The sequence below is a fragment of the Morchella sextelata genome (genome assembly GCF_020137385.1).
Source record: "Morchella sextelata strain SCLS chromosome Unknown scls_18, whole genome shotgun sequence".
Lineage (NCBI taxonomy): Eukaryota > Fungi > Ascomycota > Pezizomycetes > Pezizales > Morchellaceae > Morchella > Morchella sextelata.
Genome location: NW_025408633.1, coordinates 1,189,467 through 1,202,694, shown reverse-complemented (window position 1 = coordinate 1,202,694; position 13,228 = coordinate 1,189,467). Strand labels below are relative to the sequence as shown.

The 13,228-nt window shown below is 51.6% G+C and overlaps 2 protein-coding genes across 2 annotated transcripts; both read left to right on the top strand.

The window, feature by feature from the left end:
• Positions 1 to 963: 963 nt before the first annotated feature.
• H6S33_004830 (uncharacterized protein) lies at positions 964 to 2,862 on the top strand (the record flags this gene model as incomplete). The annotated part of the gene is made up of 9 exons (XM_044836193.1): positions 964 to 984; positions 1,051 to 1,179; positions 1,444 to 1,536; positions 1,597 to 1,692; positions 2,186 to 2,213; positions 2,269 to 2,383; positions 2,456 to 2,603; positions 2,765 to 2,788; positions 2,851 to 2,862. 9 exons carry the CDS (start codon positions 964 to 966, stop codon positions 2,860 to 2,862), a joined length of 666 nt encoding a protein of 221 aa, XP_044690803.1.
• Positions 2,863 to 4,770: 1,908 nt separating this feature from the next.
• On the top strand, positions 4,771 to 10,909 carry H6S33_004829 (uncharacterized protein; the record flags this gene model as incomplete). The annotated part of the gene is made up of 3 exons (XM_044836192.1): positions 4,771 to 4,826; positions 5,258 to 5,412; positions 5,586 to 10,909. The coding sequence occupies 3 exons, from the start codon at positions 4,771 to 4,773 to the stop codon at positions 10,907 to 10,909; spliced, it is 5,535 nt and encodes a 1,844-aa protein (XP_044690802.1).
• Between the last annotated feature and the right edge of the window lie 2,319 nt (positions 10,910 to 13,228).

Here is a 13,228-nt window from a genome sequence, read left to right as displayed (position 1 = left end):
GGTGGTCAGCATTGACAGACCATGGATAGCGGTGCTTAAACGGGCAGCACGGTAGATAAAGCAGGACCCGAGATCCGAGATCGATGTTCCCCGAACTGCCATTGCGCCCGCTAGATAGCTGGTCTAGGCTTCGTGTAAAGAGCTCCCTAAAATGCTGCCAACTTTAAGACAGCTGATCTTGCCAAAAGAAGAGCTATATATAATTGTGTATATCTACATGTACATGTAGTCTGTCTAAAATTGGCGAGTGAATTGGCAGAGGTTGGAGGCATTAGCATATGAACGGGTAGGTAGCCCCTTGAAATTGGCCTATTTATCATGATCTTCATTATGTGTTGACTGCGGCCATAAATGATCCATTCTTTGATCATTCGACGGCTCTATAGATCGAAGAATATATCTCGAAGATTCTCGAAGAACCTTTCCAATACGCTTAATTTCTCCCAATCCCTCAATGGCCCCGAACACATCGCTTTCTTCAGTTTGTACCTCATCCGCACATTTAGTTTCACTTATCCCATCATAGATAAAAGGTGGTCATATATAAATGTAGCCAAACTCCCGCAATGCGAAGTCTCCTCTACATACCACCTCACTATCTATTGTATGCTTGTAGTTCAAGACTTTTTTGTTAAGCGTTGTTACTTCCAAGCGGGAATTATAGAGCAGAGCAGGAGAATACCTTCACTATCCGCCCGCCTCTCTGGGTTGGTCCTTCAGCTGCTAATCTGGTGCTAGATGTACATGTCTCAAGTCTCTCTCTCTTCACAGATTCGACCGCCACTTACCCCGCCGTCCAGCCCTCCACAGTTTGAGAGTATTCATTACAGACAAAGGGGTACTTGCTGAAGGATGGCCAGAATGAACACTGCACTCGATGCCGTGATATAAGATAACCCACAAGTACCGTGTAGAGCTCACTCCTGCACATGGTACTGGCCCTGAGCTCTAGCTCGAGCCTTCATGTATCCTTGTATGCCAATCGTAGGTCTCAACTACATAGTTCAAATGCTCTGAGAACCGGCCTCCGAAGCCTCTGACCTCAAGTAGTTATACTTCTCTCACTCGCATTTCCATACCTTCAAACACCCACCTCAACCCGAGCATCAAATTCGTAAAGCCCGACTGGTCGTCCAATCTGGCCCAAAATCTGACTTATCCGATGGATGGCCTTTTGCGGTAATCTTAAGGAGATACCGCGGAAGGAGCCCAAAATAGCACCGACCCAAGGTTGCTCACTGATATAGAACCGGATTTTGCCAGCCCATATGTAAACCACTGCGGGAACTCTACTATAGAATCCATGGATAGTTCTGTAAGACGTCATTATCTATTTGTTTGTGTTTAGAAGAGGGTATTGGAGGTCCGGCCCTCGTGGTTCAGACTGCTGTGCTATGTAGCCGATACTATCCCTTTCGTTTAGTTCTTTTACTTTTAGATTAGTTTTGCTTCCTCCCCCAACGAGAACCGGTTCGTGCCATTGGAGACATTCGTTGTCATATGAAGCCACAGGCCATCCCTCAACCCAACGATGCTGTAGGTCATATCAGAGCCTATCACTCCTGCAAGCCCCCAGACTAATACCCCACCACACAGGAAGACTCGGGCATGGCGGGAACCAAGCCCTGTCTCTGGAAGTTCCGAAAGGGTCAGAGCTTGCAAGATAGCGCAGCGTTCCCAATGGGGCAACTGGTACAGCCAAATAGCCAAACCCGTCCCTGCACCGCACAAGTCCTTCGGGCAAGTCAGTTCTCCTTGCCGACTACGGCAACATTACAAACGTGAACTAGAAGCAACTACACAGTTAAAGTAAGTTGTCTCCATGGTGTAGACAATGCCCCGTGTTGTAACGACGTGGTAGATGTATACGTACACCACCTGCGGGTCACACTGACGCATCTGTTCGCTGCCGTGTAGTAGCCTTGCGGTTGAATCTCGATTGACGGAATGCTCAGGCCTCAAGGCTGTTCTCCCAGTCCTCTTCTTCAGCTCTTTCCTTGTTTCTTGCCCCTTGTTATCACCCAAAACCTCCGCCCACCGCCCCCCATCCCGCTGATTTTATAGTTCCTTGGCAACTTGGCAAAACCAGCGAGTGATACTCCGTGATTCCATGGCCTCTTTTTTTTTTTTTTTTTTTTTTTTTGTTTAATTCATTAATTGTGATTCCATGGCCTTGCGCTCCCAGCTGGTAGCTGCCCCGTCAGAAGCAGTGCGTAAGGTTATGCCCCCCTTTGGAACCCTCACGCCACCCCGCTAAAACCAAGCCAGAAATTAGGGCACACCAGCAGCAGATCAAGAAAAAAACACCCCCGAAGCCCACGAACAGTCCAAAAGTAACACCCGGAAAACCGCATCCAAGACGCCAAACAAAACCGTGCAAAGGGTAAACACGAATAATTGCGCGCCGGCCCAGAATCTTCACCTCTGCGCACTCCCATCATCATAAGTATCTCAGAGGCTCCACGCGCCGAAGAATCAACCTCGCACGCAACAGAACCAGATTCAGCAGCGGGCTAGGTTTGAGAGAGCGCTCTATAGGCTCTGAGTTGATATACGGCGGCGGTGGCCCCAAGGACATCGAGGTGGTGCATGATGGGAGCCGGGTACGTCCGCTGCTAGTGGCCTCTTGTTTGTCTTTGGGTACTGTACAGGAAGAGTGTCGCGTTGGACGGCGGGAGGTGGCAGTGGTGGTGGGGTGGGTAGGAGAGAGGGATTGAACGGTACATGTAGTTACACTAAAGGGATGTCAAACTGTTCCGAGTAGTGCCGCTGGGGGTTCTCATTGAAGGTTAGGGGTGAATAGTGGGGAGACAAATACGTGTGATGAGCGAGAAGCTAAGATACATGTAGTCCAAGCTGTGATCCCGGGGCCAGAGATCTGATTGATATCACACCAACCAACAAGGAGTCGAGGGCTCATCCAATAAGCTCCAGAAAAACGGCAATAAATTTACAAAAAGTCATGCTGAGGTGTATATTTTTCACGGGGCTCAATTCCGGTATATTACATGTATTTATACAACACAGCTACACTCCCGCCCCTGAGATTGAACCCATGACCTACTAAATGACCATGGGGACTCAACGTACCCACTCGGTGTTCCTCCATGACGAGCTGTCTACTCCTAGACCACACTCACCCGCACAGTTTTCAGCTGCCCGGAAGTAACACTTAAGGGGAGACGAAGGTAAAGCGAGCTAGAGGGTACACCTAACCCCGCTATGAAATCTATATCATAACCCTCACCAGCCCCTTGTAGTCAAAAGAAAGGCTAAGATGCTAGCTTGGACCAAGGTTTTTGTCAAATGCAGCTGATGTGACGGACCCCTCTATTCGTACCAAACACCTCTCTGCTGGTATCCGCATCCGGCCACGGCGGGGGCAACGGGGTGGAAAGTGAAGCTCGGCTGTCCCAGCGCTCGTCATTGACCGGTGGAGTGTTTTCGCTAGTATTGTGTGCGTTTTGCTGTTTTTGTTTGAAGATCTAAACTTCAGCTCCGCACACTCGCTCGCTCATACTCTGTGGGACGTATGAGCTCCGATATCTCTTACAGCCACCGAGAGATCAAATTGGACCAATAATGCTATTAATGTGTCTTGCCCATATGATGTGTAGGCTAGAAAGGCCGAAAGGTTATTAAACAACAAAAACCTTTACCTGAAAACGAGCTGTCCGTGTAGGCCCCAGAGCCCCTTCAAGTTAAAGCGAGCCCTATACAAAGAGTAGCTATCTCGCCAGCGGGGTTCTATGGCTAGTAATTCCCGGGCTCTCAAACTTGGACTTTCGGCGGAGACATGATGCCAGGGTTAGGGGAATGACAGCTAAACCCTAACCCTCGCCCGTCAGCTTTAAGGGTTCCAGAACCATACAAGTTTGCACTATTTTCAGCCCCATGTGAAACTATCGGATACAGGAAGAGTTAAAAGGTCATGCCAACCTGCAGGCGGAAATTGAAAGGTCACCGTGAAATTTACTAATTGTCGGGTTCGCAAGACGGAGCTGCAGCAAAATTACTGACGGACAAGGAAAATTGCTTGTTCAGTGTTAAGCTTCTTCCTACCGGTACCGAGTTGTTTCTCTGTGTTGGGATGTAGCTTCGGTAGTATGTAGCTTTGGACGTATCGGGGGCGGAGAATGCGTGCTTTCGTTACAAGTGGTTGTTTGCTGTAGGTAGATAGAAGCGTTACCGAATTCTATAAAGAGCAGAGCATCAAATTAAGACTCACAGTGAGGCCGAAGCTCCCTATGAAACTACAGGAGCACTTGGGCGGAGCAATTGGGCGGAGCAATTGGGCGAGCTCTATGGCCTGAACAGGGACGCAGATGCTGGTCTGAAAAGTACGGTTATGCAGGATCCTTGCGTCGATCGCCCCGGAGAGGTATGGTGCGGGTGTGATGACACCATCATGAGCTTAACTAAACCGCTTGGCCTCAACCCATGTCTTGGGGCGACAACATCTCCAGGGAAAGGTTCCGAGCGGGGGGGCCAAACCACAGATCAGATATATATTTTGGTTTCCCCATTACTTCTTACGCTATATATCACACGGTCTCGCACCAGCACCCGACCTACACTTACACCCAGCACAGTGGGAGTGTCACCTCACGCGTCTTCTTCACAGCTGGACGCGAGACATCCCCGCCTTTCTGCTGTCGGTGGCTCTAAGACTCCTCTGCGGCTAGGCAGATCCCCAGATGTAGATTACCGATGGGGCTGAGCCATGAGAGTCTTTATGGATCATGAGGGGCAGGAAACACATAATGCACGATGGCGGCGAAGGAGCACCATCGGAAGAAAATGACGAATCATATCAGCCGCGCTATGTAGCCTAACAGGCAAAAGTTCAATGTCTCAGTGCCATTACATGGGTATCTCTGCGCAACCTCGCCCCTACGTTTATCATGGAATCGCCGACTTGCCAATTGCTGCGCATGCGTGTGATGTGCGCATCCAGAGCACAGTGAGGATCTCGATTTCACTGATTGAACCGCTGGCCAATTGAATAGCCCACAGCCACGCCGGGTGGGTGAGGGGTAGGCCTCCATGGTGTGTTAAAGGCCGAGGGGTGCCCGAGTTCAACCCCCTACTGCCCGGTATGGTATAAAGATTAACCTACATATATCGTCGTCCTGAAATCCACACGAATCCCGCCGTACTATCTGCCTGAAACGAGAGGACCCTGTGTTCGTTGGCTGCTCATCTCCGAGACCTGTTTCAATCACCTGCGTTATTGACAACGTCGACCTGTGTGAAGAGAAGTAGCACTAGATTCTCCTGCCGAGTGCTGGAATGAGAGATGTGCTGACGATGGAAGGTTCTGCGTTGACGGCGTGGGGAAACGGATCATCGCAAGGGACGAGGCTTTGTCGCAAAGGTCTCAAACACCACGTCAAGTTTACAATTCAAAAGGTATGATCACAACCGGAGTGGGAATTTGCACAGTCACCTAACCTGCAATTATGCGGTCCAAAAGCAACATCTCCGTAGGCAAAGTGAAGAATGGATGTCCTCAGAGGTAGTCTCACTTGCAAAACGCAACTATGGCATCGTTCTAGCATGCTGACCTTCGGCGTAACCCGTAGATCTCAACTCGGTGGTACCACATCTCCTCCTTATATTCATCTTCCTCCCGCACGCCCGCAGCGTATGCAGCGGTCTCGACGACTGCACCATCTACGGCGGCTGGGAGAACTTTGCCAACAACCTCGGCACCGACCTTGCCCCTCTGCTCGCCCTCTTTGGGGAGCAAGTCACCAAGCAATTTATGAGCGAGTCCACGTCGGGGCTCGACAGTATCCTTTTTGGCCTCGCCCCCCTCGGCGTCATCACCGCCATCATCTCTGCGATCCGTGTCTCCGGCAGCCCGCGCCTCCGCGCGCTCGTAGGCAGGGCCAAGGAGAGCCGCGGCCAGGTCGAGGCGGACCTGATGAGCTCCACCAGCCCCGACGTATGCGAACTGTGGAACGGCGATGGGGTGGTCAGGGTCCTGGGGCGGCCGGTCCTCCTGCAGATCATCCGCGCGCGGGATGAGAACGGCGCCTACAGGCTATACACGTTCCAGGAGGCCTACGATAGGATCTTTGGTCCCGCCGACAATGGCGACTATCCCGTTCAAAGCCTGGGGCAGAACCCACCGAACCTCTCGTTGAATGTTAATATGGACCCGCTTCCTCGGTATGTGTCAATACTGCTGATATCGATCGGTGTCTTGCTACAAGGCGGCGTCCTGGTCTACGCCGCTGTATCCCAGTACCACCTCAAGCTGAGCAAGTACGACGGCGATGTGGTCATCGTATACGGCTTTCCGCTCCTTGCCACCGGAACTATATTCCTGGCGATCGGCATGTACTTCTGCGCCGAGGTTGTGCAGACCAGCACCAAAGAGCGGACCTGGAACTTCCGCAAGCCAGGCTTCCACTGCGAAGGCATCATCTGGCTGCAGCAGGGCGGTCAGACGGTGGGCGACCAGCGGTTCGAGTCCTTCGCGCGCCACATGGACAAAAAGCACGAGATCAGGACCTCCGTCAAGTGCGAAAAGCTCCGCACCACGCAGATCGTCCTGGTCAGTGTCGGCCTCACCCTTGTCGGCTTTGTCTCGCAGTTTGTGGCGCTGCGGGCAATGCATGCGACAGTGACCGTCGTGCAGCTGGGAGCGATACTCATCATGACGGCGATCAGGTCCTGCGCGCATATCCAGCGAAATGACAAGAACGATATCCTGGATCCGCTGCAGGTCGAGGGACATGAGCTGGAGTGGCTGGCGAAGGACCTTCACGGGTGCACTGCCTGGGAGGTGCAGCTGGGGTCGTTCTATGTTGGCGAGGCCAGGGATCGGAGGGTTCCTGACTCGCCCTCCCCGATGCCCGACTCAGTACAGATGGCCCCGATTGATGAGCTTGACCTAGGGCCGGTATTTACTAGCGAGGAAGTTTCGATCCCAGGCTCGCCCCCTTTGATCCCCCACTCACTCCCTTCGATCTCCGCCTTACTCCATGCGGTCCACAACCCCCCTTCGATCCTCGATTCACCCCCTGCCATATCCGACTTAATCTGGATAGACAAGAGCGAAGAGGATGGCTCATGGCCGGGCCTCATTGAGAAGGCGGGCGAGCAAACTCCCGCGGTCCTGGACTCCCCCGCTGTCACCTGCAACCCGCCTCCGATCCCCGACTCACACCATTCAATCCCCGAATCACCCTCTACGGGCGCACTCCCCCTGATTACCGACCCAGTACCCGCAGTCTCCGACTCTCTCTCAGCGATCCCCGCCTCACCCCCTGTAGTCGCCGTCCCGCCCCCCCTGGTTGTCAACTCGGCCTCTGCAGTTCTCAACTCGACCCGTCCAATCTCCATCTCATCCCCTCCGATCCCCGCCGCACCACCGCTGGGTCCGGTCGGAAGACAGAACCCAGGCGAGCCAGAGAACCTTGCGATCGAGGTGATGCAGACCCGCGCACGGCTAGCGGAGCTCTCGCAGGGCTGGGTTCTGCAGCTGCGCAAAACCGTCAAATCACTGCAGACGACGCTTGACAAGACCATGAACGAGATCTACACCAGTATCACGCTGAAGGAGGACTGGAAGAGCAAGGAGAGCTACTCCTGGTTTCTGCCAGTCTGGGCGGAGCAGAAAGGACCGCTGACTAACAGGAGTTCACGCGGGCCGACGATGTTTGTTGAGCTCACCATGACGCGGGGGCTGGATCAGAATGACCATTGGGGGCCATGGGTGTCCAACCCCTGCGAGCTCGAGGCCATCCTGTCACTGTGGGTGTCGTCGGCAAAGGAAAAGAGGATGCATTCGAATGGAAGTGTCTCTGGATCCGTCGGCCAGGCGAGTGAGTGTTTTTGGTATCTGGGCGTGGGGAGCGATAAGGCGAGCAGAGACTACAACCTTTGGATCCACCGTGAAACAGTTCCATGTAAGGATAAGTTGTCTGAGGGTCACATGTATTTCGGGAGCGTGGACTCCCTGCCGGCGGATAAGGACGCTCCCTGCCTTACCGTTAAGTCTTCCAATGCCCTCGAAATTCTCTGCGCGCAGCATATATACAGCGCCTTCATGTCCAAGCTTACCCCCGAGATTGTCAGCATTGGTGGCACTACCGAGCGCCGTAGGACGGAGATCACTACCTCCGAAGGGAATCTCCCAACGTGGATGCACTTTCGACTGAATAATACGAAGCTGGTTCGACTGGCGGGTATATTCTTCGAGGCTAGGTTGGGGACAATAGAGGAGGCTTACTTTTGCTTCTTTCCATTCCTAAGCAGGGAGGAGATCGTACCTCTAGCAAAGGAGGCCTTTCGGGAGGCCTCGCAGGCGGCAAAGAGGTGTCAGTCGAGTGGGGGCTGGGATCAGGCACTGTTGATTGATGAGTGGATGAGTGACAATAAGGAGGCGACCGGGTTTGACGAGCTGGGTTTGGCCATCTGGTATTCGGAGATAGATGAGAGGGTTTTGGTGCTTCTCGGTTTTATAAACAATTGCATTATCAGTCGCGAGTACGATCATCCAATCTGGAGGTCCCCAGGACCGTTCGCGAAGATTTTGCGGGGAGTGATGAGGATGAGTCGGGGACGAGACGCCACCTCTGTGCTATACTGGAATACAGTGGTGTTTTATGTGCTTCACCTGTGGCAAAAGTTTACATCTCAACGCGGATTACAATTTAGCAAGGCCAACAAGGTCGAGGTTATCATTAATAAATTAAACAAAAAAAAAAGAAAGGCCGAGGTTTTCAAGCTTGCGGTAGAGTTCCTCCATAGTTTACCTGTAAGCCAAGATCTTCCACAACAGATTCAGCTTCTACTCCTCATCAGGAACCTGGCGCTGAGGAACGACGAAATCACCATGGCAAATAATATTTCGCTTGTGGTTTGGAATGCTACACTTTCGGCGGGAGGAACCCGTGAGTTGGTCAGTGCAAACTACGGAGCCTCTCAGATACTACTATCAATGCGTCTTAGTAGCTCAGTCTTCCTGAACATGGAGGACTTGGAGAAATATCTCCCCAACATGGCTGGATTCGACAACGCCGGGGAAGGTGCCATCACACAGGTTGCCTTAAATACCTCATCGATTGAGGTCGATCTAAAGCTATTACGCCCATACCGAACTCTCTTGCAGGGGGCCGCCGAAGCTGGACGTCTCGATGCCGTCAAACGTATCCTTGAGTGCGAGCCAGAAGCCGTTAACGCCGCCCCCATATCCCCATACGGCCGCAGCGCGCTCCAAGCCGCCTCCGGTAATGGTCATCACGAGCTGGTAGAGTACCTCCTCACTTGTGCCTCTCCTCGGTCCGATGTAAACTGTCCCGCCGCGGTTCCATTTGGCTGCACGGCCCTTCAGGCGGCCTCCCAAGGGGGCCACGCAGACGTCGTCAAGCTTCTACTCGCGAATGGTGCGTCCGTAGACGTCGTTCCTGTCCCAAACCTCGACCACTGCGTCCAGTTCCGCCGTCGGCTCAACATGGATGTCTCGGTGGAGGTCACAGCCTACGGATACCAATACATCCCCGCACATAGAGTTCATCAGACCCGTGTTGGGGTAAGCGCATTGTGTGCTGCCGCCACCAACGGCCACGAGAAGGTTGTACAGACCCTCTTAAGAGCGAAAGCAGAGGTAAATATGATGAGCCACGGCACGGCCCTTCAGGCGGCGGCAGCGGCAGGACACCTACGTGTGGTGAAGAAGCTGCGAAGATGGGGGGCAAATCTTAACGTGGCTGCGGACGCTTGTGGGGGTGCTACAGCACTCCAGGCGGCGGTTGGAGAAGGTCATTTCTATGTGGCGCGGTATCTATTGGACTTCGGCGCCGACGTAGATGCGCCTCCTGCTGCTTACCACGGACGCAGCGCGCTGGCGGCGGCTGCGGGTCGGGGTGATACCTTTATGGTAGAGTATCTGATATATAAAGGCGCAGATGTGAACCAAGCCCCGGGTACATGCTTTGGTACGACGGCGCTCCAGGCCGCAGCACGCATTGGCAACCCTCAGATCGTCTCCATACTTTTAAAGTCAGGAGCAGACATCAATGGTCCTGCCGCCACCATAGGAGGAATTACTGCACTAGCAGCCGCAGCGGCGGCGGGACACTTGGATATCGTGAAACTGCTGTTGAACCACCCGGAGCCGGGTGACGCCAACGCAGCGGCGCCCTACGGAGGGCTTACAGCGCTTCAAGCGGCAGCAGAAGGTGGTCACGCTAAGATAGTCGAGTTGCTATTGCTGAAGGGGGCAGACGCAAATGATATGCCTGCGCCAGGTGGGGGGAAAACGGCGCTGGTAGCGGCTCTGGAGGGCGGCCATGTCGAGGTTGTGAATATGTTGATAGGGGCCGGGGCGAACGTGAATGAGGGGTTGGTCGATGATTTTGGGCACTCCGCAATCGAGGAGGCAGTCGGAGAAGGCATGCTGGATGTGGTTGAGGAATGGTTGGCTACATTTAAGCCTCTGAAGAGACGTGGAATCATACCGCTTGCGGTAGCAGTACAGAGTGGAAACTTGGATATGGTCGATATGCTGCTGAATGCGGAGGCAAACGCTACAATGGAGGAGGACGAAGAGAACCAGCTCATGCGGGAGGAGTACGGGCTAGACGAGGACCGAGTTGAGACGATGAATAGAATATTGGGAAAACCACAATATTCGGACACAATCGAAAAGTCGGCTTCAGAGCGCCTGCTCTTCGAAAGGAAAATTGCGACGCTATTAAAAATGAAGAACCTCTTGCAAAATATCAAGTTAGAGGCCCAGGAATTTCCCATACACTTGGCTGAAAGGCTGGGGTATGTAGATATTGCTAAGAGATTAAAGTCAGTGCCTGAAGAAGAGATGGCACGGAAACGGGGGTCGGAGATAGTAGAAAATGGCGACTCCGATGACGAGAGGAGTATGGTATACATTTGATTGGAATTAGTGCTCTGAAGGCTTTGTTTGGGAGGGTGGTCAGGTATGATGGAGATATGTCATACCATATTGACTGGCGAGAGAGGACAGATCTAACCAAATTAGTGAAACGTGGTCCCAATTTGGCCTTAGGCTCTCGATTCCTCAGAAATTTTGCAGAGGATTGGGTTTATTTCCTTCTAGCGTCTACTAGTGGTTTATCCGTTCTCGCCAGTTAATGTGGTGCCTCCTATAATTCTGATATCTGGTCTCTTTGGAATGGATATTTATAATACTCATGAAACTAGAAATTATATAATATATCTATTTTCGCCTAGCGCGGCTGTATTAAGTATTTGCTCGCTCCCCATCAGTAACCACCCCAATCAGGCGCGGAAACATCCCCAGAGATGTGTACCCCCCACGTGAAGTATTGGGAAATGGAGAGGGGGGGACTCGGGTTCGGGAACGGGGTAAGTTACAATTATGATAGAAGATTCTGATCGAGTAGGACGCGCCTGAAGTGTGTTTGTGTGGAGGGTACATGTAATGCTATATATAGTGAATGAAAAGGGGTCGAGTATCACGAAGGAAACTCCCGGCCACGGCCTTCTATAGCTACAATGCAATCCAGGCAACCTGTTCTCGAAGCGCAATTTCCGTGAGCTGTACCCACGATCCGACAGGGTCAGCACACATGTCTTTACGCTCCTGCACTGTGTAGGATATGCGGCATAGCGAGGAAGAGACAGGTGCAGATGCGCAAGGGGAGCGAGAAATAGTCTCTTCCTAACATTCTTAGTAATAAGCACAAGACGAAAAGTCTCGAGGCCTTGTCTCGAGATACGAGACGAAACAAACATAGCTAGAATAAGATAAAACAAGAAAGACAAAAGTCTACTCTCGAAACATGCGAGTGATCGTCTGTGACCCACATATCTTTAGTAGACTTCTACATAGTCTAGATCTGATAAGTACTCTGAGAGAAAAATCTTTTTGCTGAGTTCCGAGACCTCCTTCTGAAATTCACGAAACATTCTCAAGTATCGTCTTGTTTTTTTATTGTGCCCATCACTAAACTTGCTTTAGGAAGGCGAGGTACCCAAGGATCCATTTCAAGGCCAGGCCTCGATGCGCGCGTGCCGGGCAGGAGCCGGTAGGTTATAGGACCGAGCTAGGTCCTTGAGGGCATCATGATCAGGTATCCTTGTTTCGAGGTATCTCGAGGCCTCCAAGCATTGTAGTTTTTCTAGGGGTCGACTGCGTTACTGAGTTGAACTCCTACAAACAAATACCGTGTTCTAACCTACTAGTCAACGCTTCCCAGCCATCAACGATTTTAATTGGGATGACCCATTGATCAATGGGGCGGTATTGATGACTGGAACCCCAGTCACCAACGGGTCCTCTCTCATCTCATCACTCCTTTCCCACAGGTACACTATGTTTACCGAATCAATAGCATTATTTGAGTAGAGTCAAAACCCAGGAGTACAGTCCTTTCTGAATTGTTGGAGAAACGGTTCGATGCGAAGATGGAGGAAGCCAGTCAGCAGTTGATGCACTAATACGGCTTCTTATTGGCCATCCAATCCCGTCCGCCATTCAGCCAGAACCGCTAACGATCTAGAAATGACTGTAGGTTTAAAACTACTATGATAGTTTGAATTTATGTAGCAATCAAATGAAAATTACTCTAATGAGTCCTGGACTAAATGTATATTGGAAGTACATAGATGGTAGTGTACATGTGGGCTCCTGAAAGTCCTGAGAGCTGGACAAAGTTTTCCTACTCTTCCTTTTTGTTTCCCTTTCAAACGAGTCATTTGATGTCAATTATAACGAACATACTAGACTCCTCATAATCTTTCTTTTTTATAAGCGAAGTTCTAGTACATTCTAGTGCATTCTACCTCAGCGCCGAGCGGTTTCACTCTCTTAGGCCGTATCACCGCGTATAATATGTTACTTAATCTCTACTAAAATCATACTTCTTAGGTCTTCCACCATCGCGCTTCTTTCCTTTTGGTTCAGGGCCTTCATCCGGCTCCTTATGGCGACCTTCATTTTTTAGATTCTCACCCAGGATCTCACTAACATCCTCATCCAACAACCCCTCCTTGTATCCAATAAGACCCCTCAAGTCTCTTCTTAAAGTGGGTAACATCCCCTTTACATCTGTGTATTGATTGTGTTTGACTGCAGTATGCGTAGCACTTCATTCCAGACCGCCTTAGACTTTCCCCATGCAGCGGATAGCTAGCTGGGCTTTGAGGGCTCAAAAGGTTTCTCTAGGCGGGCAAAACCATTTCAGCATCGTATTTTTGAAGCTGGGCCATG